Source organism: Odocoileus virginianus, chromosome 29 (assembly GCF_023699985.2).
Source record: "Odocoileus virginianus isolate 20LAN1187 ecotype Illinois chromosome 29, Ovbor_1.2, whole genome shotgun sequence".
Classification (NCBI taxonomy): domain Eukaryota; kingdom Metazoa; phylum Chordata; class Mammalia; order Artiodactyla; family Cervidae; genus Odocoileus; species Odocoileus virginianus.
Genome location: NC_069702.1, coordinates 31529921 through 31554519, shown reverse-complemented (window position 1 = coordinate 31554519; position 24599 = coordinate 31529921). Strand labels below are relative to the sequence as shown.

The 24599-nt window shown below is 37.8% G+C and overlaps 1 protein-coding gene across 1 annotated transcript in view; it reads right to left on the bottom strand.

Annotated features, from left to right (window-relative positions):
- Positions 1 to 6087: 6087 nt before the first annotated feature.
- Positions 6088 to 24599, bottom strand: part of TMPRSS11A (transmembrane serine protease 11A) — a 42273-nt gene continuing 23761 nt past the window's right edge. Inside the window, exons 4-8 of the mRNA XM_070458007.1 lie at positions 23799 to 23959; positions 17325 to 17496; positions 12641 to 12900; positions 8377 to 8519; positions 6088 to 6535 (exon numbers count right to left, since the gene is read on the bottom strand). Coding sequence (XP_070314108.1) covers positions 6374 to 6535; positions 8377 to 8519; positions 12641 to 12900; positions 17325 to 17496; positions 23799 to 23959 — 898 coding nt within the window. The 3' untranslated portion in view covers positions 6088 to 6373. The remainder of the gene's footprint in view (positions 6536 to 8376; positions 8520 to 12640; positions 12901 to 17324; positions 17497 to 23798; positions 23960 to 24599) is intronic.

Genomic DNA, 24599 nt, shown 5'->3' with positions numbered 1-24599 from the left:
ATCATTATAGCCCATGCAAAATATTCAACAGGTTATGCAGTAATTTTCAGGGGCCCTGTATATGACATAACATCATCTATGTGCTTTAACCCGTAACACCTGTTTCAAGGCGAAACACAGTGTAGGGTAATCTGAAGAACTGCTCTTCAGTTCTTTCTTTTCTGACTCCTGAAGCCTACATTTTTATCTTTGATTTTCCCTCACTTTCTAGGTGACATTTGGGATTTCTTTTCACTTTTTTTATTGACTTCTGGTGTGGGAGGAGTCTCTTGAACTTAGAAAACAACAAAATCAGTTTAAAAATGTTAGTTTATCACTTAAATCGTGATTACTAATGGAAAGGAAAGGACAGGCGTATGGATAATTAATGTTGGTGAACCAAATGTCATCTTTTTTCCCTGAAATTCCAATCCTTTTATTCCTGTGAGCATTCTAAACTGGATATGAATTTTAGTTTTATCTCCATTATCTCTCATTGGGCAAATTCAACAAAGATGAGCCTAAACTGCAAAAGTACAATCATGGAGATCTAAGGTGACCTTTTGGAACCATCCATATTTGTGAGGTCCATGAAAGAAAAAAGACGAAAGGGCAGTCCTCGTAGATCAAATAAAAACACAAAAAAGAAAATGGGAGATGTGCTTTTTAGTCTTATCTCCAAATATCCCTATAGGTTTGGAATGTGCTCAGTTAAGGGAATATGGGGCAACATTTTTGATTAAGAGGGTCTCCTGAAAGGTTAGTGACTTGTCTTACTGTGTTTTGATTGCTTCCAGTATAGACAGAGAGCTGGAACTCCTTAGAAACATTCAAGAATATGCTAGGTGGGGCCAGCACAGATTAGAAAGCAGTGTAAAAGAAAGTGAGCTGAGGAAAGCAGTTAGTAACTGAGAACTGAGGTGTCTTTCCTTCATAGAAATCATAATTAGTCTGTTAATTTATTCTTTCATGAACCATAATATATACAGATTATTGTCCTAAAAGCTGTAGGGAATACAAAAATGAATAAAGCAGTCTTTAGCCTAATGGTACTTAGTATGTTTTTAGAGATAATAAATGTACATAAAAGTTATAATACAAAGTGAAGTATGACAAAAGCTCTAAGAAAGAAAAAAAGCATTCAAAAAAATTTTGGATGAAGAGTAATTTTTATTGGGTAGTAAAGGTATTATTGATAGAGGTGATATTTGAGCTAGATCTTACAGAGTGAAGAGAATCTTGCATAACCTACTATCTATGTGTTTAGGAAATAAAGAGTAACATTCAGTGTTACAAGAACATAGAACGAGTGAAACAAAATTTTACTTGGTTGTTGGCAGATTGTAAAGGGCCTTACAAGCTATGGTGATGTGGATTTATACTCTGTTTATCAGGCAAAGGGGAAATCAGTGGATTTGAGTGCATGGGAATAGCAGTATTGAACAGTGTCATAATCTAGCTGTGCTATGCTGTGCTAAGTCACTTCAATCATGTCCAACTCTTTGTGACCCTATGGACCTTAGACCGCCAGGCTCCTCTGTCCATGGGCTTTTCCAGGCAAGAATTCTGGAGTGGGTTGCCATGTCTTCCTACAGATCTTCCCAACCCAAGGATTGAACCCGAGTCTCTTATGTCTCCTGCATTGGCAGGCAGGTTCTTTACCGCTAGCACCACCTGGGAAGCCCCATAATCTAGCTACAGATTGCTAAAAATATAGTTTGAAGGTAGAGAATGTAGTGGGAACAGGTGAGATCATAACACTATGGCATTAGTAATGGTGAATGATTATTCCAGAATGTGTTATAGGAACCGCAGGTTAAAACCTGTTATTAATAGGTTGTGAAATCAATTTAGTTGGTGGGGGCAAGCATTTTTAAAAAGCAAAATAGAATATAAATATTACATTTTATTGTATTTAGTAAGAGGCATTGCTTTATGAGTCTTGTTTATTTTTAATCTGTATATGTATTTTGTTGCATATTTATGGAGCTGTGATATAAGATATATTTCTTCCTGTGAGTTGTGGTCATTGTAGAGAAATTCTTACTAGAGGATGTAAGCCTGTCTTCAGAGCAATAGCTGATGGTGCTCTATGAATTTGCTGTAAGCGGGAGTATGAGAAACTTCAAGCACATTGTGTGTGAGGCGATCACTCTACATCTGAAATGGTCACTGATTAAAGTATCTGTCACTTATTCTGCCACTCCTTTTAGGAACATGATAGTGAACATACCGTTCGACCAGCAGACTACAGTTTTTGAATAACTGTAAAAATTTTCAGATTATCTTTGGCATTTTTGAAAATAATCAAATGCCTTTGGAATAATAGTTCTCAACAAGGAAGAAGTTCACCCCTTATGAGACACTTGCCAACATCTGGTGATATTTTCAGTTAACAATTTGGATGGAGTTGAGAGAAGTGTGTTTCAGATGTCTAGAAGGCAGAGGTCAGGAATGCTGCTAAAATTCTACAATGCACAGAGTAGCCTCTCAAAACAAAGAATTATCTAGTCCAGAATGTCAGGAATGCTAAAGTTGAAAAATCCTGCTTCAGAGTGACCCAAATTCAGTTCAGTTCATTTCAGTCACTCAGTTGTGTCCAACTCTTTGTGACCCAATGGACTGCAGCACGCCAGGCTTCCCTATTGATCACCAGCTCCCAGAGCCTACTCAGACTCACATCCATCAAGTTGGTGATGCCATCCAACCATCTCATCCTCTGTCGTACCCTTCTCCTCCCGCCTTCAATCTTTCCCAGCATCAGAGTCTTTTCCAGAGTCATTTCTTCAGGTGGCCTGAAGCATCAGGTGGCCAAAGTATTGGAGTTTCAGCTTCAGCATCAGTCCTTCCAATGAATATTCAGGACTGATTTCCTTTAGGATGGACTGGTTGGATCTCCTTGCCATCCATGGGACACTCAAGAGTCTTCTCCAACACCACAGTTCAATACACCAAAAGCATCAATACGTCGGCGCTTAGCTTTCTTTATAGTCCAACTCTCACATCCATACATGACTACTGGAAAAATCATAGCTTTGACTAGACAGACCTTTGTTGGCAAAGTAATCTCTGTTTTCTGATATGCTGTTTAGGTTGGTCATAGGTTTTCTTCCAAGGAGCAAGCGTCTTTTAATTTCATGGCTGCACTCACCATCAGCAGTGATTTTGGAGCCCCCCCAAAATAAAGTCTGTCACTGTTTCCATTGTTTCCCTATCTATTTGCTATGAAATGATGGGGCTGGATGCCATAATCTTAGTTTTCTGAATGTTGAATTTTAAGCCAATTTTTCCACTCTCCTCTTTCACTTTCATTAAGAGGCTCTTTAATTCTTCTTTGCTTTCTGCCGTAACGGTGGTGTCATCTGGATACCTGAGGTTATTGATATTTCTCCTGGCAATCTTGATTTCAGCTTGTGCTTCATCCAGCATGGTATTTTGCGTGATGTAGTCTGTATACAAGTTAAATAAGCAGGGTGACAATATGCAACCTTGACGTACTCCTTTCCTGATTTGGAACTAGTCTGTTGTTCCATGTCCAGTTCTAACTGTTGCTTCTTGACTTGCATACAGATTTCTCAGGAGGCAGGTCAGGTGGTCTGGTATTCCCATCTCTTGAAGAATTTTCCACAGTTTGCTATGATCCACACAAAGGCTTTGGTATAGTCAATAAAGCAGAAGTAGATGTTTTTCTGGAACTCTCTTGCTTTTTCGATGATCCAACGGATGTTGGCAAGTTGATCTCTGGTTCCTCTGCCTTTTCTAATCCAGCTTGAACATCTGGAAGTTCATAATTCATGTACTGTTGAAGCCTGGCTTGGAGAATTTTGAGTATTACTTTGCTAGTATGTGAGATGAGTGCAATTGTGCAGTAGTTTGAACATTCTTTGCCATTGCCTTTCTTTGGAATTGGGATGAAATCTGACCTTTTCCATTCCTGTGGCCACTGCCGAGTTTTCCAGATTTTTTGCTGGCATATTGAGTGCAGCACTTTCACAGCATCATCTTTCAGGCTTTGAAATAGCTCAACTGGAATTCCATCACTCCACTAGCTTTGTTTGTAGTGTTGCTTCCTAAGGCCCACTTGACTTCACATTCCAGAATGTCTGGCTCTAGGTTGGTGATCACACCTCGTGATTATCTCGGTCATGAATATCGTTTTTGTACAGTTCTTCTGTGTATTCTTGCCACCTCTTCTTAGTATCTTCTGATTCTGTTAGGTCCCAAACTAGTTTGAGTAACCCAAACTAGTTAATTAAAAGAAATGTAATTTTAAACAAAAGTTGAAAGATTTATTCAGTTGGCCTAACACAGATTCAATGATATTATTTGTAGAATGCTCTGATCACCAACTTTATTATTAGATTTTAAATGATACACCAATATTTGCTTATATGTGATCCAGGATTAAATGTTTCACAAGACTATTTAGAAACACAAAGTTATAACTCTAAGATCGTTCCTTGAATCTTAACACCAGAAATCAGAATTGTATCTTACCACCATAATATTGAATAATTTATATGCCTATGTATATCTTTATGTATGAAGAAGCAACTTTATCCTTAAGTGAGTTCTGAGAATTGGCAGCCAGCTGCCTTAGTGAATCACATCATTTAAAATTCTTGAGTTTCTTAATTTAACACAGATTCAGTAGACTCACTGAAATTTTTATACAGCTGATGATTAAATAATATAAATGATCATAAAGATACTTTGTAAGAAAAGGGTATGTGAAATTGGTGGGTCCTAGGCCTTGGGTCCTAGGCTCACTGGGGATACAAATTACCTACAGCTTCACTAAGTCATTTACTTTTCCTGGCTTCAGTTCTCTGAACTCTTAAGTGTACTGGCCTACAGGACTTGTAGTGTTTCCTGTGCTTCAAATACTATATGAGTTTATCTTATGGATTAATTTTTATGGTGAATAAATTTTAAATCTCCTTTAGATTATTTTAGCATTATTTTTATGCCTTATCAATAGCACATGAGGGGAATTATAAAGTAGCTCAATTTTCTAATGACTTGGTTTATATTTGGGTTACATGAGTAAATGATGCATAACCCCGATGTCTAACCAGTATTGTCACACAGAGTAACAGTTTCTACAAAATCATCATCTAATTGTATTAATATTATGGAATACATGAGCGTGACTCTCCTAATATCTTCACGAGACACTTAGTGGGTTCATTGGCTATTTCAAGTCACTTTGTTCATATCTTCTGTATGGTAGGTCATCAAAATCTACATTTATTAAATTAGGAAAAAATACCTAGTATTTCATGGTTGGAATAGTCTATTGCCACAAGCCTTAGGAGACAATTGGTTACAGTAATACAAAGGAATAAACTTTTATACTGGAGTGAGTAGCCTATCCCTTCTCCAGAGGATATTCCCGACCCAGGAATTGAACCAGGGTCTCCTGCATTGCAGGAAGATTCTTTACCAGTTGAGCTACCAGGGAATCCCATGTGGAAAGATACTGCTCATTAATTCTTCAACATATTAACAGATTCTCAATTTTTTCTAGGCATTTAATCTTAGCAATAATTTACAAAACTTCCCCCTGGTGGTCAAAGCATGTAAATGCACCTATAAAATGTTCAATTTTTTTGTGCCATTGTTTTGGGACAGCTCCTGAAGTTACTATCACATTCCCCCAAATATTTGAAACAAAAATACATTTTTGACTAGCTAATTAGTGTCTATATTTATCAATCATGCTTTTCTGGGAATATCTGAAGATAGGGATATTCTGTGTGTGCACATGTGTGTGGGGTATGTGTGTGTTTATGCTATCTTTATCACTGAAAAATCAGGGAGATTCCACAGCAGACAAAGGTTAGAAGATCTCTGGCTTGATTTATCATCAGACTTTGTTTCTTAGATATAACTTTTTAAAAATTAAAACCCTTCCAATGGATTTATAAATAGAAAATATGTAAAATCTCTTTGGAAAACATGAAAGAACAAGAAAAAAAGGGGAAAATAAGTATTTGTGAGCTCTGGAGAAATGATAGAAAATTATACATGGGTTTCCTAAACTCTGAGAGTTAAAAAATTTCTTGTTTAAGAAGACATCATTAACAAAGACACCCTAAAAATGTTATGGATTATCCTCAAAAATTTGCATTGCTTCTCTTCTATATTCTAGCTCACTGACTTAAAAAGCTCCCTATCTCTGTTGTATTTTTTAAACCAGGCTAAACTGGCTCACTACCTTATAAATTTAAATCCTTTACAAATTGGCCATGGGTTTTGTGGTTGAGTAAAGTGATTTGGAAATAAATCATGTCATTTAATCTCACTTCATTGTACTACAGCCACAGAATATATGGATTCTTATGCGTGTATGACCTGCATACAGCTCTCAGTGTTTAAGTTTTACAGTGAATTAGAGGCCTGTTTTTGAAGTAATCCAGTTTCGGTAGTAAGTCACTTTTGTGTAGACTCCAGGTTTGTTTCTTTGACCACAGTTATCTCCCCAGCTCACAATTCCAATGAGATACCAGGTATCTTTAAGGTCCTTTCCAACTAAAGGTCCCCCAGAATCACCCTGAAAAGAAAGAAAGAGAAAGAAAATGAATTAAATATGAAACTTATTACTTTAGATATTTTGATGAACCACATATTTTATTATTAGAAAGTATATTTCTAGACTACCAATTATAGGATAATTCATTGAAACATGGGTTTCAGTAGTTATAAAAGTCTTAGAGTTCAATTTCCACATTAAAATTTTTTTCAGTTTTATAGATGTATAATTCATGAATAAAATCATATATATTTAAAGTGTACATGGTGGTAATTTGACATATATACTTTGTGAAATGATTACCCTGATCAGGTTAATTAACACATCCATCACCTCACATAGTTACTTGGTGTGTATGTGTGCAAGTGTGCATGAGCGTGTGTGTGTGGTGAGAATGCTTAAGGTCTGCTATTAGCAAATTTCAAGTATACAACACAGAAAGTCAAGCTGTGGTGGTGTTTTTTTCCCTGACTCCAAGTAGGGTGCCTGGGCTTCTGTTTAAACAGATAGACCAAACCCCTCCCCATGAACCCTAGTAGCCATCCCTGTATTCCTGCTTCCATTGTGCCTGAGTCCCTTCCTTGATGATTTCCCCACTTTTTTATGACTAGAACTTCCTAGAGCTGCCTTATTATGCACTGCATAGTCACAAGGCAGGAATCTTACCTGTGCTCCCCAATGCAGTGAAAGCTCTTTATGACCACCAGTCTGTCCAGAGACTTACCACTAATCTCACCATTCGCCTAGATTCCCATGTCCTCTGTGTTCCAGTCACCACCTTCCACTTGTCTGTCATAGCATGCACCTCTCTCTGGAATCCCTGAATGCTAGCTGCCTCCCTCCACACCCTTAGCGACTGGGGCTAGATGTGTGCCAGATTCTGCTCTGGCCCAGCCCATGGTTTTCTGACAGGGGTGGCCTATGCTGTGTAATCTGTGGGACTCCAGGCAGGGTTTTCTGCCTCCTGATGACAATACAATTCCCATCATTTCACCATATGGAATCACCTCCTTGGAGTTTTCAAGAACCCCCACGTGTTCAACACTTATAAAGCAAGTGCCTACAGTATGAAACACATGTTACAAATGCATTTGTCCGAAAATGTACATGCAGGACAGATACTAAATAGGAGGAGGGCCCTGGAAAGGGGACTAGATACAACTTGACCTCATCCACCTTCTCACCGTTAACTGCTTCTCACTTCTCATCCTCCTTAGACTGAGACCCAACAGATTACTTACAGTTGCCTCAAATACGAATTGTAATTTCACACCTTCATAACATGGCTATGCTTTATCTCTTCTCTATAATATTCTCTGCTTATTCTGTAATTGGCTGAATGTTCTTTATCCTTCAGACCTCATTGAAGTATTATCTCTCTAATATTTGTTCCAAAGATGTTCCCTTCAAGCTAAAACTGTTTATGCTCCACACCTGAAACTAATACTATATTGTAAATCAACTATACTTTAAATAAAAAATTGTTCTACATTATATAACTTATTACATCATTGTTTATTGTTCATGATTATTTCCTTTCTAGATGTTAGCTCTTTTAGGAAAGAGACTCTGCTTTGTGAAACTCTGGATTTCTGGTATTAGAATTAAATTTTATTGGTTAGTTTGATGACATCAAAGAAGCTTTTTGGTTATTTTGTTTTGCTTTAATTTGTTTGTTTTGCTTAATAAAACATTAAAATGTTTGTGTTTGAAATTAGCATTTATAAATTTTTGCATGGCCATAATCTCTGGATTTTACTATATTAGTAAAATATGCTTTTCATATTAAAAAGCATAGAATATTTTTGAACCAGATAAATATTTTTGAGTTAATGACATCAAAATAGTCTCTTTCCACCTACCCTGCAGGCATCATATATTCCTTCCAGATATCCAGCACACATCATTCCAAATTTTATATCACTGCCATACACATGTGGCTGCTTGCACACATCATCACTTATGATTTTCAGTCTGGCTTCTCGAAGATCATTTTGGGATTCCCCTTAAGAAAAAGCAAAGTAATTTTAGTGTTTACAACCAGTATTATTAGCTAGAATGAAGTGCAGACCTTTTTATTTCAAGCTAAAGTTGTCAATCCTAAAAGAAATCAATCCTGAATATTCATGGGAAGGACTGATGCTGAAGCTCCAATACTTTGGCCACCTGATGCAAAGAGCCGACTAATTAGAAAGGACCCTGATGCTGGGAAAGATAGAAGCCCGGAGGAGAAGGGGATGACAGAGGATGAGATGGTTGAATGGCATCACTGTCTCAATGGTCAAGAGTTTGAGCAAGCTCTGGGAAATGGTGAAAGACAGGGAAGCCTGGCATGTTGCAGTCCATGGGTTTGCAAAGAGTTGGACATGACTGACTGACTGAACATCAACAAAAATTGTCAAACAAGATGCAGTTAATATAAGCAGTTCTTAAGGAAAAAAGTTCTACTTATTCTCTGGAAAATGTAAATGAAAATTGTCCTTTTCTCATTTTTAAATACCTATACTAGCAAGGAAAACATTTTGTTTCTTTTTTCTGGAAAGCCTTTGTACCTTTACTTAAAAACAATCAGTTTGTATATTTAGGAAGGTATTTATTTTTTTAAATAACTTTTTATTTGTATATTCCAGATTGTTCCCAGAAACTTTGTAGGCCTAGACAGTTTTGGCTTGATAAAATAACTATATATCTTTATTTTATCCTTTACATTTTACGGGGAACTCTCACACATATAATGACACGCACGTAGAGGCAATGATTTCATTATGTATTATAATTTTGAAACCCCAGGTCATAAACTAGAGCCTGAGTTATAGAAACCGATACTAATGGAGAAGACAACTATTTATGATAGAAACCAATGATATTACAAGTATTAAGGGATTCTTTGTATCAGCCACATGCTGATTGGGAAACTGACCCTGCAGTAGACAAAATTCTGCTATGATCCCCAAGATTCCTATGTGATCTCTTTTCCCCTAGGTCTAAGTGGGATCTGTGAATAATATGGGTGTCATTTTCATGATTAGGTTATATTCTATGGCACAGGTGAGGAAATATTGAAGATTAATTAAGATGTAGTCAGCTTGACACTGAGTTCATCAAAAGGGAAATTATCCAAGGTGGGCCTGACCTAATCGGATAAGCCCTTTTAAAAGGGGTTTAGGCCTTCTGCTGAAGCTCCAATACTTCGGCCACCTGATGTGAAGAACTGATCACTAGAAAAGGCCCTGATGCTGGGAAAGATTGAAGGTAGAAGGAGAAGGGGATGACAGAGGATGAGATGGTTGGATGGCATCATGAACTCAATGGACCTGAGTTTGAGCAAGCTCCGGGAGTTGGTGATGGATAGGGAAGCCTGGAGTGCTGCAGTCCAAGGGGTTGCAAAGAATTGGACATGACTGAGTGACTGAACTGAACTAGGCTTTCCCTGAGTTCAGAGACTTTTTCCCAGTGGTGTTGGAGAAGCAAGCTGTCATAAACTCTGTAGGTGCAAGAAACTAAATTTCATCAACAACCAGTGAGCTTGGAAAAGAGTCATAGATGAGACCTCAACCCCAGCCAATACTTTGATTGCTAATTTGTGAGATGTTGAGAGGAGATGCCAGCTATGCTATGTCTGGATTTCTGACCCATAGAAACTGAAATAATAAATGCATTTTCTTTCAAGTTGTTAAATTTGTGACAATTTGTTACACAGCAGTAGAAAACTAATAATGGACACTAATTTCTCTAGAATGTCAATTCAGGGTTTTTTCTGGACAGGTATTTGCTAAAATGTTAAAAAATGCTCAAGATATTCTGTTCTTTGAGTAAAATTAGTGTAATTTTTTTTTTGACTGTTACATTATCAATTAAAAATAATTCATGCCCAGTTCTGGGAAAGGTAAGATGATATGCATATTATAGGTGACAGAGTAAATTCATAACTTTTTAATAAAACTCATTGGCAAGGAGTTATAAAAAGCTTAGCCTACATATCCTGTACATCCCTGAACTTTTTCTTAAATATCGTGATAATGCTTAATGACATTTCCCAGAAAGTATTGATCTTTTTTCAAGGAATAAGTTTTTAAATTCAATTTTTTCCATTTTTAAATTTTGATTGTATTCATTGCCACTCTTACTTATATTATTTCCATCCTCGTGTTTATTTTAGGTTTATTTTCTCCTCTTTTCTAGTGTCTTAAAAGGAGAGCTTTCTTATAATACATGCATTTTGCTATGTTTCCCTGTCTCTGTACTGTTTTAGCTGCATCCTGCATTCATTTCATTCTATTAATGCTTATAATTATCTTCAAGATTTCCTCTTTTATCTATGGATTATTTAGAAGTGTGTTGTTTAATTTTTAAGCATTTAGAGATTTTTCTATTATCTCTCTGTTACTGGTTTTTAGTTTGATTGCATTGTCATCAGAGAGCGTACTATATATGATTTCCATTCTTTTAAGTTTGTCGGAGACTGTTTCATAGACCTAGATATAGTGTATCTTGGAGAATGTTCCATGGGTGCTTTAAAAAAGTAGGCATCCTGTTGCTAATTATAGTGTTCTACATAAATTAGATTCTATTGCTATTCAAAAACTATTATGGCAGATGTGTTTCTATGCCAACTTTAGACTCCAGGTCAGAAATTATTTCTTTCCATCAAGCCAAAGGGAATCTGAGATGCTCCCCTCATCAAATGAAGAATGCAACTCTATTTTAGGAGAAGATCCATTAGAGAGAGAGAAGACATATTATTGTCAGGCTTACAGCTCCCTGGGCTTATTAAGCTATGGATAATAATTTCTGTGATTGGAAATATAACCTTAAAGAAACCACATGGGACATCTGGAGAAAAATCTAAAGACCATCAAGCCCATCATCAACCACATTAGTGAAAGGTATTCCTGGTTCTTTAGTGAAGAATGAGAATTAATGATTTATTCTTTAGAGTTTATTGTATATTAATAAATTATATAGAGCTCTGTGAATGAATTTTGTCATTCTCAAAAAAATCCTTTCTTATCCTCTCAAGCCTAGAGTCAAAGAAACCCGGTCGCTGTTGTTATATGTATGCGCCTGGGCCAGATTTTAGAATCCAGAATGTGTGTAAGTATGTTTTGAAAACCTTAAAACATGAAGCCAATTTTATTTTTTAAGAGATTAGTATATCAAGTTAAATCATTTTAGAGAGGTCAGTGGAAGCTTTATTATCAGAGATGATTTGTCTCTCTACAGTGTTCTTACCCCAATCACTCTCAATTAGCCTCTTTAGTTCTGAGGCAGATTTTGCTGCAATTGGAGATTATAGCTGAGCAAAGGAAACATTTTTGAGGTGACTGAGAAAAGTGAAACTAAGTGACGGAGCTGGCAAAGGGGAAGGGGAGGTGAAAAAGAGAGGAGGCTCAAAGTGAAGGCGTCAGAGTGAAGGTGGGCCTGTGCATTTTAGCATATCTAGTGTGTACCTGCATTGCATGGCACAGACCGTGGTACCTAGAGATAGACCTTCGTGTTTCTGAGGGAACCTCCTTTCCCTTGATATCTTCCTTGAAGCCTTTCCTGCTGGAGCTGTCTTTCCCTCATTACTTCTGCTTCTGACCAGGCTTCCAGTCAATATCTGCCTTTCTTTCTGTAGGCGTAAGAGTGAGAATTGAGTCAACCAGTCAGTCTGGTACCCCTGGACACAAGCTGGGCCAAAAGAGACCTTTTTCAGGGATTAACATAGATTCTGGCAAAGAGAGAGACGTGTTCTCTGGCATCAGCTAGGGGATGTACACGCTGAGCCGCTGTTGGCCGCCCTCACCACTATGTGGCGCTAGAATCCCTTGTAATGAAGGTGACCCGGGGAAACCCGAACCAACCCGTGGAAAAACCCACAGTCAGAGCCTGATGACGTCACACAAAGTCCTGAATCCACACGTATCTGAAGTCGGACTCACCTCTTGATTCCAAATTACAAGGGCCAAATTTGCCATAATGTTATTATTTTTTAATTTAGTTAATTTGGGTGGAGTTTCTGTCACTTGCACAAGATCCCTAATCCAAACTGTGGAAAAGTCTGACAGGATATTACTGATGGACATTAAATAACACTGCCATAAATAGAGCTTAGAGCTCCGTGATTCGTTTTTCGGTACCCACCACCGTAAAAAAGTGCTCCAAATCCTGTGATATAGACAGTTGAATTTGGTTGGAAGGACGCAGAGGCTTCTGGCAAACATATTCGACGGATGTCATCAGTAAAAGTGACTCTGGGAGAGAACTGCACAACAGCAATGTCGTACTCTCTTGCTGGGAAGCGGTACCTCTCATGGACAATAATTCTTCTGATGTTTCTTTTCATTAACGGAGGGTTGATTGTTGTTCCAAAGCTAACAGTCCACTGATGCGGGTTTGCTTTACTGGAAAAGTTTAGATATGAACAGAATGTATGAACTACATTACAATAATTTCATGTAGGCTATTAAAAAAGAAAATTCCACCCTAATACACTTGGATTCAATGATATCTTTATTTAACCATACTGCTACTATTTTGAAAGGTAAAATATATACAAAGAGCATCTTTGAGCTGGAATCCAGTACAGAATTATTGAATTTTAGAACCGTAAAGCCTATAAAATGTTGTTCATTCATTTCTCCAGTAAATATTTATTGATCATCTACATGTTGAATCTTATTTGAAGTGCCAGGATTAAAGTGGTGAACAAGTCAGAAAAGCCCTTGCTGGTGGGTACATTTGATTTCAGGGAAGGAAAAAGAGCAAAATGAATGAATAGATCGATAACTTACAGCAGTGATAAGGACTGTAAATAGGGCAGTGGACTAGAGTACAAGGGGGTAGTTAGATAAGTCACTTTTGAGAACATGGCACTTGGGTTGAGACATGGTTGATGAGTAGTCAGCTTTGGGAAGATGGGATGATAAGTTTTCAGGCAAATATCCCAAAAACAGACAGGCTGCAGTTCAGGACACAAAGGAAAAATGGTGGGAAATGAGGTTGGCGAGGTAGGCAGGGGCCAGATTTAGAGTGTTTTATAGGTCAATCAAAAGATACTTCCTCCTTGGAAGAAAAGCTATGACAAACATAGACAGCATATTAAAAAGCAGAGACCTCACTTTGCAAACAAAGGTCCAGATAGTAAAAGCTATGGTTTTTCCAATAGTCGTGTATGGATGTGAGAGTTGGACCATAAAGAAGGTTGAGTGTGGAAGAATTGATGCTTTAAAATTGTGGTGCTGGGGAAGACTCTTGAGAGGCCCCTGGATTGCAAGAAGATCAGACCAGTCAATACCAAAGGAAATCAACCCTGAATATTCATTGGAAGGACTGATGCTGAAGCTGAAGCTCCAAGACATTGGCCACCTGATGCAAACAGTTGACTCACTGGAAATGACCTTGATGCTGGGAAAGATTGAGGGCAGGGAGAGAAGAGGGCAACAGAGGGTGAGATGGTTGTATGGCATCACTGACTGAATGGACATGAGTTTGAGTAAACTCTGGGAGATAGCTAAGGACAGGAAGCCTGGCATGCTGCAGTCTATGGGGTTGCAAAGAATAGAACATAGCAATTGAATGACAACAAATAGGTCTTGAATAAAGTGCTTAGATTTTATTCAAATAATATGGGAATTCACTGGATGATTTTAACTGAGAGACTAACCTAGATAGCATATTAAAAAGCAGAGAGATTACTTAGCCAACAGAGGTCGCCTAGTCAAGGCTATGGTTTTTCCAGTGGTCATGTATGGATGTGAGAGTTGGACTGTGAAGAAAGCTGAGCACTGAAGAATTGATGCTTTTGAACTGTGGTGTTGGAGAAGACTCTTGAGAGTCCCTTGGACAGAAAGGAGATCCAACCAGTCCATCCTAAAAGAGATCAGTCTTGGGTGTTCATTGGAAGGACTGATGCTGAAGCTGAAACTCCAATACTTTGGCCACCTCATGTGAAGAGTTGACTCATTGGAAAAGACCCTGATGCTGGGAGGGATTGGGGGCAGGAGGAGAAGGGGACGGCAGAGGATGAGATGGCTGGATGGTGTCACTGACTCGATGGACATGAGTTTGAGTAAACTCCGGGAATTGGTGATGGACAGGGAGGCCTGGCGTGCTGCGATTCATGGGGTCGCAAAGAGTCAGACACGACTGAGCGACTGAACCGAACTGAATGTAGTCTCATTTACATTAAAAAAATCACATTGGTTCTTTCCAGAGAATAGATTAGAAGGTAAGAGTGGGTTAGGTAAAGCTGTCAGAGGTCCTATGAGAGATGATTGTGAGTGACTTCTAGCTTGTGGGCTTGAGCAGTTGGTGGATCATGGCACATACAGGGACTGGAAAGATCATCTAGTGATGAAAGGTCATCTAGTAAAGCCTTTGTTTTATACTTAAGGAAAATAGAGCCTAGATGTTTTAAATTATATGCCTAGTATCACATGTCTGTTTGCCTCTCTCTGTTCTTTATTGGATACCATCTCCCAGTAAAATCTATTATTAATAATAAGATTAAAGTTCCGTGGCAACTAACCACCTCCTTGCCTGCCTCCTGAGACATCTGTGTGCAGGTTAAGAACAGTTAGAATCGGACATGGAACAACAGACTGGTTCCAAATTGGAAAAGGAGTATGTTAAGGCTGTATATTGTCACCCTGCTTATTTAACTTATATGCAGAGTGCATGGTGAAATGCCAGGCTGGATGAAGCACAAGCTGAAATCAAGATTGCCGGAAGAAATATCAACCTCAGATATGCAGATGACACCACTCTTATGGCAGAAAGCAAAGAAGAACTAAAACGCCTCTTAATGGAAGTGAAAGAGGAGAGTGAAAAAGTTGGCTTAAAACTCAACATTGAAAAAGCTAAGATCATGGCATCTGGTCCCATCACTTCATGGCAAATAGATGGGGAAACAATGGAAACAGTGAGAGACTTTATTTTCTTGGGTTCCAAAATCACTGCAGATGGTGACTGCAGCCATGAAATTAAAAGACACTTGCTCCTTGGAAGAAAAACTATGACCAACCTAGAGAGCATATTACAAAGCAGAGACATTACTTTGCCAACAAAGGTCTGTCTAGTCAAGGCTATGGTATTTCCAGTAGTCAAGTGTGGATGTGAGAGTTGGACCATAAAGAAAGCTGAGTGCCAAAGATTTGGTGCTTTTGAACTGTGGTGTTGGAGAAGACTCTTGAGAGTCCCTTGGACTGCAAGGATATCAAACTAGTCAATCCTAAAGGAAATCAGTCCTGACTATTAATTGGAAGGACTGATACTGAAGTTGAAGCTACAATACTTTGGCCACCTGATGCAAAGAACTGACTCCTTAAAAAAGATCCTGCCTGATTCTGGGAAAGATTGAAGGAGGAGGAGAAGACAGAGGATGAGATGGTTGGATGGCATCACCGACTTGATGGACATGAGTTTGAGCAAGCTCCAGGAGTTGGTGATAGACAGGAAAGCCTGGAATGCTACAGTCCATGGGGTTGCAAAGAGTCAGATATGACTGAGTGTCTGAACTGAACTGACTCATGTTACTTAACAAATTAAGTGAACTATTAATAACATCATTGAAAAGGAATAGGCAAAGGTACAGATGCTGTGCATATAGATACTTATCACCCTAATTATTTCTTTTTTTAAAAAAGATTGAATTATATTTGATGTGTAATATTCTGGGCTGCCCTGGTGGCTCAGTAAAGAATCCGCCTGCAATGTGGGAGACCTGGGTTTGATCCCTGGGGTGGGAAGATCCCCTGGAGGAGGATATGGCAATTCCCAGTATTCTTGCCTGGAGAGTCCCATGGACAGAGGAACCTTGGGAGCTGTAGAGAGTCAGACACAACTGAATGACTTTTACTCACTCAAAATGCTTTAGGTATGCATCAAATGATTCAGCATTTATATATATTCAGCATATATACTCTTTTTCCAGATTCTTTTACACTCTAAGTTATTACAAGTCATTGAATATAGCTCTCTGTGCTATATAGTAGGTCTTTTGTTGTTTATCTATTTTGTATATGGTGGTGAGTACCTGTTAATACCAAAGTCTTAATTTATCCCTCCCCACTCTTCCCCTTTGATAGCTGTAGGTTTGTTTTCTATGTCTGTGGGTCTGCTTCTGTTTTGTAAATAAGTTCACTTGTATCTTTTTAAAGATTTCACATATAAGTGATATCATATGATATTTGTCTTTCTCTGACTTACTTTGCTTAGACTGATAATCTCTAGGTCCATCTGTGTTGCTGCAAATGGCATTATTTCATTCTTTTTTATGGCTGAATACTAGTCCATTGTACATATATACTACATCTTCTTTATCCACTCATTTGTTGATAGACATTTGGGTTGCTTCCATGTCTTGCCTACTGTAAGTGGTTCTGCAATGAACATTGGGGTGCATGTATCTTTTAGAATTAGAGTTTTTTTCTGAATATATGCCCAGGAGTGGGATTGCTAGATCATGTGGCAACTCAATTTTCAGTTTATTTAAAAGGAACTTCCATAGTGTTTTTCATACTGGCTGCACCAATTTACATTTTCACCAGCAGTGTAGGAGGGTTCCCTTATATCCAAAACTTCTCTAGCCATAATTTCTTTATTTAAAACCCTAAGGACCTGATTAGCATATACTCGGATAGTGATTACTACCCCTACAAACTTTCCAAATAAGTTCAAGTACAACACTATACTTTAGAAAAAGACGTGAAAGATGCTTTTCTTATTGTACCTCAGCAATACTTGGGGACGTTGATTATTACTCAGAAGACAATAAAACTCAGATGGTTTTTTAAGTAGTAGCAGTGAGTTAACATCAATCACTTACTTATTAAAGCAGTGTGCTGCAGTAACAAGCCAAGTATTGCTAATCAAGGTGGCCCCACACTGATGTATGTTATTATATTGAAGCGAAGCTTGCCAAGGCCAGGCAGCCTTGCCCGCGATCTCTCCGGACATTATTCTGTTGCTTACTAATGGAACAGCTCGTTTACCGCAACCTGAAAGAGATGCGATCATTAATTGATAAGAAATGTCTCTATAACTCTTGATACAGAGAAATTAGTAGAGTGCTGCCGTGCAATGTTTACATCTGTCATCATATAAACATGTACAATATTAATATCCACCTTCTGTATTTCCTCCTCCTTGACGTTTTGCTCAGTCCCTCTCTTTATAGAATGGATATACATTGCCCACTGAAGCTGTGTAAGTCTGAAAAGTATTGACACACCACAAAGTGTGTGTCTTGAGGACTTGCAGTGTCAATTATCCAAGATGTTCTGGGAGCTCCTACTAAGATTATTGTTTCCTAGTTTTAGGTGATCCCACCATGTTATTTTGACATAAAAGTCCTCAACAGAAGAACTGATCAGAGAAATAATTGCCAATTCCTTGGAACTCCTTCTCTCATACATTTTTCTGAGTGACTAGTTCCTAAAGGGGCATGGTTAATGCATCATGACCAGTCTCTTACTCTTTAAGGTGGAGGATTCTATGTTTCCACATAAATATCACATTCACTATAAGTGGGGATAAGTAAGTATTATGTGCGTCAGGTCAGATCAGAGATTAGTTTGCTGCTTAGGATCCCACTTAAGAATGAAGCCTGTTTAATAATAAATAATAATAAAATAATAAAGCATGCTGCTAATAAAGAAAATATGGTAGATTCAATTTTTATTCCAAAAATTTAGGTATCAAAGAGGAAATTCACTTTACTGGTGCTGATGACACTGGTGCTGATGACACGCCTACTGTGGTCAGTTGTTGAGAAATCCCTGTCACTGCCATCTCTAGTTTAGACTACTGTTTTTCTCAGAGGGAGGACTGCACCAGCTTCCCTGATCATCTCCTTGCCTCCAGTGTTGCTCCTCCAATCCATTCTCCACCCTGAAACCTGGGTGGCCTTTCTGATGTGTCTAAAACCCTTTAGTGACTTTTCATTGCCCTCCAGATAAAGTTGAAATGTTTTAGCGTGATTCTGGTCCTTGATGACTATTAATCACACCCCTTTCTCATGTCCCCAACCCCCAATCCTATATTACAGCCACACTGACATTTTTCATTTACAAGAAGTGATCGTATTCTTGCTTTTCTAAAGACGTTTTTACATACTATTCTCCCTGCCCAGGACATTCATCCCACTTGTCACTTGATTTGTGGTCCTTCCTTTCTCCTGTCTCAAGGATCACTTTCAGACCCCACAAGACCAAGTCAGGTTAGCTGACTCTGTGGATTGACTTTCACTGCACTATCTCTGCCATAGCATTTATCACGCTCTTTTAACATTTCCTGGTTGATTTATGTCTTCCTCTAAATTCAAAGCCCTAATTTTAAAGGAGGAATCATGTCTTAGTGACACTTGTATTCACTTTCTGGCACTTGGTAGATTTTAAAAGGATATTTATTGAATGAATGAGTAAAAATATATAGTATGTTTGCAAGAGAGATGAAAATGAATGAACACCTTTTCTCGAAGTCATGACCACTTTTAAAAAATTCTTTCAAAATTTAGGTCACAATGATATGAAGCAAATGATGATATGAAGTGAGTGAGTGGAGCTGCTGTCAACCATGAAGAAGAGTATGATCAGTAAATTGTACAGACAATCCCAAGTAAAGGGGTCTATCTCTTTCCCATTTCTCACTTTCTCATTATTTTACTTCTCAGTAGAAAGCAAAATTAGTAGCATTTAAAAATTATCAAGGCAAGTCCATTTATTCCAAATCAGAAATATAAAATTTCTTCAAATTGCTCCTAGATTTCCACCATGTAAAATATTTTTGATGAAGATGACAAAATGGTTGGTCTTAGAGTTAGAAAAAAAGTATTTTTATTTTTTACACAATTGTTATTCTCTCCAAAAGAAAATGTGGAACATGAGTGGGAAATTATGAGCTAATATTTGAAGATATTATCCTTTCTGAGATGGAAATGGAACTTGTGTTTATAAACTAACTAGACTTACATGCTTGGACAGTTAGCTTCCCTGTTGATGAGCTCATTGCTGAAAAACAAGATAGAACAAAGAATGATAATTTGATATTCTCCTAGTTGGTCTCAATGACCAGAAATTATCAGAGAATACTCATTATAAATGGAGTCTGAATTTGAGCTTATGGATGAGTCAGGAAAACAGCTGATATAACAGGATATATGTATGGTTTTTGTAGAGATTTATTGGCAACCTCTAGGCTTCCCTGGTGGCTCAGATGGTAAAGAATTCTGCTGTACTGCGGGAGATCTGGGTTCAATCCTTGGGTTGGGAAGATCCCCTGGAGGAGGGCATGGCAACCCACTCCAGTATTCTTGCCTGGAGAATCCCCATGGACAGAGGAGCCTGGTGGGCTACATTCTGTGGGGTCGCAAAGAGTGGGACATGACTGAGTGACTAAGCACAGCACATACAGGCAGTAAGCAGTGAGTGATTAAGGCTCAAATATGTATAATCAAAACCCACAAATTGTTTGTAGTAATACGGAGCAGTGGCTTTCCAATGGCTTAGGATAAATCTTTGGATTTAATTTAAGGATATAGAGAAAGTAGGGAAAGAGGGAGCAACTAATGGAGTCTTTAGGTTCAAACTCAGCCTCAATGAAAACAAGTCTGCTTTTATCTCTTCTGTTTGAGATTTCACTTAAGCCTTTCTTTGGTGCAAGGGTTTAAGGTTGAAAAAAAAACAAAACTTTGAAAACTACCACATAAACTGTAGTTAAAATACTTCTAAAACACAGTTCTTAAATTATCAAAATGTCCCCCCCCCCCAAAGGAATGAATGAACTACTATATATTGTTATCAAACACCTGCTGGATACTGGTAGAGGCTAATTATTGGACAGAATCTAAGATAAAATTCTGTCATTTCCAACAAAGTTGGTAACCTAATAAAGGAAATACGAACATTTAAAGTTAACTTGATGAATGGTTGCATGAAAAGTGGGATGGTTTTCAAAACAAAAGGGCTTAATATGTAGAATGAGGATGGATGGTTTTACTTGTATAAAACCATGTGTCTCAGACCCATATTCTCTACATTGAACTTCTCATTATGCACAATGAGAATGTTTCTTTCCACTTACCTTCTATAAATTTCACTTGGGAAACTAATGATGATGAACTACACAAAGTGGAAGCTTTTGAGAATATCCAATAAACTCATAAAAGGCATGCCTAAATCATTATATAGTGAAGAATCAGTTTCTCAGTACAGATTCTCAGTCTTTATTTATAAAAGAAACTCAATTTTTGGTCAAATGTAGTTTTAAGGTAGTAAATTTCTTATTTTATTTTTTAAAACTATAGCCATACTTTGGAGATATTATGGGTTCGGTTCTAGACCACTGCAATAGGCAAATATCACAGTCAAAATTTTTTTGGTTTCCCAGTGCATTTAAAAGTTTATGTTTACACCATTTTGTACTCCATTAAGTGTGCATTGTTTTTAAAAAACAATATACATACCTTAATTAAAAAGTACTTTACTGCTAAAGCATGCTAACTATCATCTGACAACACAGGATTGCCACAAACCTTCAATTTGTAAAAAAAAAAACACAACATCTGTGAAGTGCAATAAAGTGAAGTGAAATAAAATGAGGTTATTTGAATATGCCCCATGTTAGTAATGCATTACAATGATATAAGTTTATAATTCTTCAATTAGAGCTTCTTCTGCTTAGCTTGAGCAAGATGCAACTCAGCCCTTTCCAAGAAAAAACAGGGTACGTGTAGTAGTTGGGAGTTTCATTGGATTTTTGAGGAAAGAATTTTAGACAGAATGGTTATACCTGGAGGTAAACTGCCCATATACAAGTGACTGACTTTTGCAAATTACCAATTTTGACAAAATGGTTTTACTTTCTATGTTTCCCACATCAACAGCCCATGGGTGAGGAGCTGCTTTTCCACAGTCATGGCATTTGCAATTCAAGGGAGTCAATATTAATTTTGTTTTGACATCCCATCACAGGAAGGCGCACACCACACAGTTATTTGTCAAACCAAAACACAGATAGTTGCCAGATTATGGATAAATCTGGGGCTGCAAGGTTATTTCTAGACTTTGTCTAGAATTTCTGCAATTTTCCATTCATTTGAAATCCCCCAAATTAAGTATTGCTGGAGAGCAGTTTTTTTGTCTACAAGGATTGCCTTGAGGATTCGAATCAGTTTTCTACCGAGCGAGCCTTTCCTAAGTGCTAGTAAACGCTGCTCTTTTCATATTTGGAAATTTGGAAACCTCCAGGCTTCTAGTTTTTTCTACCACCAATTATTTGCATTAATATTTTCAGGTTTCCAAAGTATATGCACAATTTTCTAACTTTCTAATAGCCTATATGTTCAATATTATGTTTTTTGTTTTCTTGTATATATTCTTGATATTTCTGTGACTTCAGGAAGAGCAAATATTATCATTGCAAGATTATAGATGAGAAAGTGGAGGAAAAGGCATGGTAGTCCTTTGGTGGACTTTGTAAATACAAGTCCTTTACAGAACTTGGGTAGTCCTGTAGTGACTCAGTGGAGTTAGAATCAGGTAACTCTCAAATCAGGTTCTTCATCAGCACGTCCTGCCCTGTAATCTACTATAGACATTAAAACAGACTACAGGTCACAGACTGAACCTATAGGAAATAAAACGCCCAGACACCCAATGACCACCTCATGCTTCATTTCTGGTTTCAGATAGCTCAGGCTTTTAAGTTTCTTGCAAATTAACTGGTTATTTAAAATTATGTAGAATACATCTTGTAACTTATCAGAACTTCCAGTATTTCACAACCTCAATTCATTTGTTTCTCCATAAAGGAAAAAACAAAGAAGGCGGATTAAGCCCTTGAGAGGTTCTTCCCTCCTGGGTTGGGAGAGGTCCTCAGGTTCATTTCCTGATTAACTGACTCTTTGTCTCATCAGCAAACCCCTGCCCATCCCATTCCCACAGATTTTATTTCCTGGTCAGGTTTCCTCCTAAAGAGTCAGCCAGACCCTTGAAAGGGCAGGGCTTTCTGTTTCATGTCTGATATGAATCACACTTATTCTGATTCTCTTCTGTGACTCTTAAGTCTGGTTTCCACTGGAATGTGAAGGGGAAATCTGTACTTGTCTTTCAGGAATAGATGCTTGTGGAAGCAGCTTAATGAACAGGGGTAAACAGGTTTTCAGGTTTCACTAGTGGCTTACACAGTAAAGAATTCATCTGTGATGCAGGAGACTTGGGTTCGATCCCTGGGTTGGGAAGATCCCCTGGAGAAGGAAACAGCAACCCACTCCAGTATACTGGCCTGGAGAATTCCATGGACAGAGGGGCGTGGCAGACTACAGTCCACAGGGTCGAAAAGAGTCGGACCTGACTGAGTGATTTTCACTTTCACTTTCAAACAGGTTTCTGTCTGATTGGACTCCTGAGAGTTTTTGGTATGCTAATATAAGGGGTGAATTTCTAAGAGATGAATACTGTAGATTGCATTTCTAAAAAGTGTTTGACCAAAGAACACTCCCCGCCCCCGCCATAAAGCCTCTCAAGAAATTAGCAATCTATCAATAGACTTGAATCTCTGCTCTTTTAAATTACTGGAGTCCTTAGCTAAATCTTTGCCCTTTTTAGTTACCAGAGTCCTTTCACTATAGATAGAAGGTCTAAAGCCCCTCTTTCACATCTCTAAAGATGAATTTGCCTAATTCATAAGAATAAAGAAGTTAAATGCTGCATGTAAAGGGCATAGAGAAGGACCTTGATAAAAGCTATTTCTTTTAAAGAAGCAATAATGATATAATGGTTCCTATAATTTCTAGTTTCATGATTTTTTAATTCATTACTTGTAAGATAGCTTTAGTGGCGCCAAAGTTAGTTTACCGTTTTCCCAAATGCCCACAGGAAAAAGGTTAACACAAACTTCACAGTTTCACTATTCACAGAAACTATTCCTCTTTCTAAAGGGCAGCAACTGGGTTTATGTTTCTGAAACAGAAAAACAGCCATTGCTTAACACTTGGTGTTTTCACTTGCTTAGTCATGGAGGCAGTGGCTGGGTCAGATGAACTCTGTTAGTGGTAAAGGTTTGCTTTTATTTCAGGGTGAGTGCCAGTCAATTACTATAGGAAGAGCTACTTGACTAATTTCAGATATGCTTTCATCAGAGAATAATAAAACCTTTAAAAGTCACTTTTTTAACTTGAATATTTTTTTCATCTGAATTCTAGCTATTATTTGGAATGGAAATAATAGTAAATAAATTTATGATTAGGCATAAAAAGGACTTAATAGAGAACTTCACGTCATGTAGAAAGGTACCTACTTACCATTAACTTCAACTGATGAGGTGTTTATTGGCAAAACTCTGGTGTTCCTTATCTTCTCATCTAAGATGCTGCGGATTTTCCTACTTCTCACTGCACTTGGCTCAGCAGAGGGGAACTGAAACACCATGATGATATCTACTGTCGTCCCATCTTCCTCTGGACTATGACACAGAATAGAAATGTACTTGTTCAAAGAATACATCCAGTATTATCCTACACTCTTTTTTTGTATTTTATTCCCTTGAATTATGCCTCAATTGAAAGTGTCAACAGTTGATTATCTCATATTGCTACTCATTTATGTCACTCTGACTCAAGATTTTTTCATATGTTCCCTCTTCATGTTCTCTTTTTGCTTTAAGTGAATTTTCCCATTAATTTGAAGGCTTGTTATAGTATTTGTATAAGACTCAGACACTAAAATGTTATCAGCAAAATCATAAACCCTGAAGATTGGAAAAAGCTTCAGTGGTATCTTTGACCTGTCACTCATGTGATACCTCCATCAGCTCTATAGCCTCCATGATAAGTGGTCATCTCACCCCAGCAAGTAATTAAAATGATGAGAAATTTACTTCCCTAAAGAGGCTATTTCTCTTTGGTCAGCTTTGATTTTAAGAGAGTTCTTCACTTGGAGTTGAACATAGCTCCCTAAAGCTTCCACTCCATAGGATTATGTCTACCAGTTCAGACATACATAAAACATCAATTCTCTCTTCCATGTATAATATTTGAAGACAGTGATATTCTCGGTCTCTCAGTATTCTCCAAATTAAGCATATCCAATTCCTTGAACTTTTT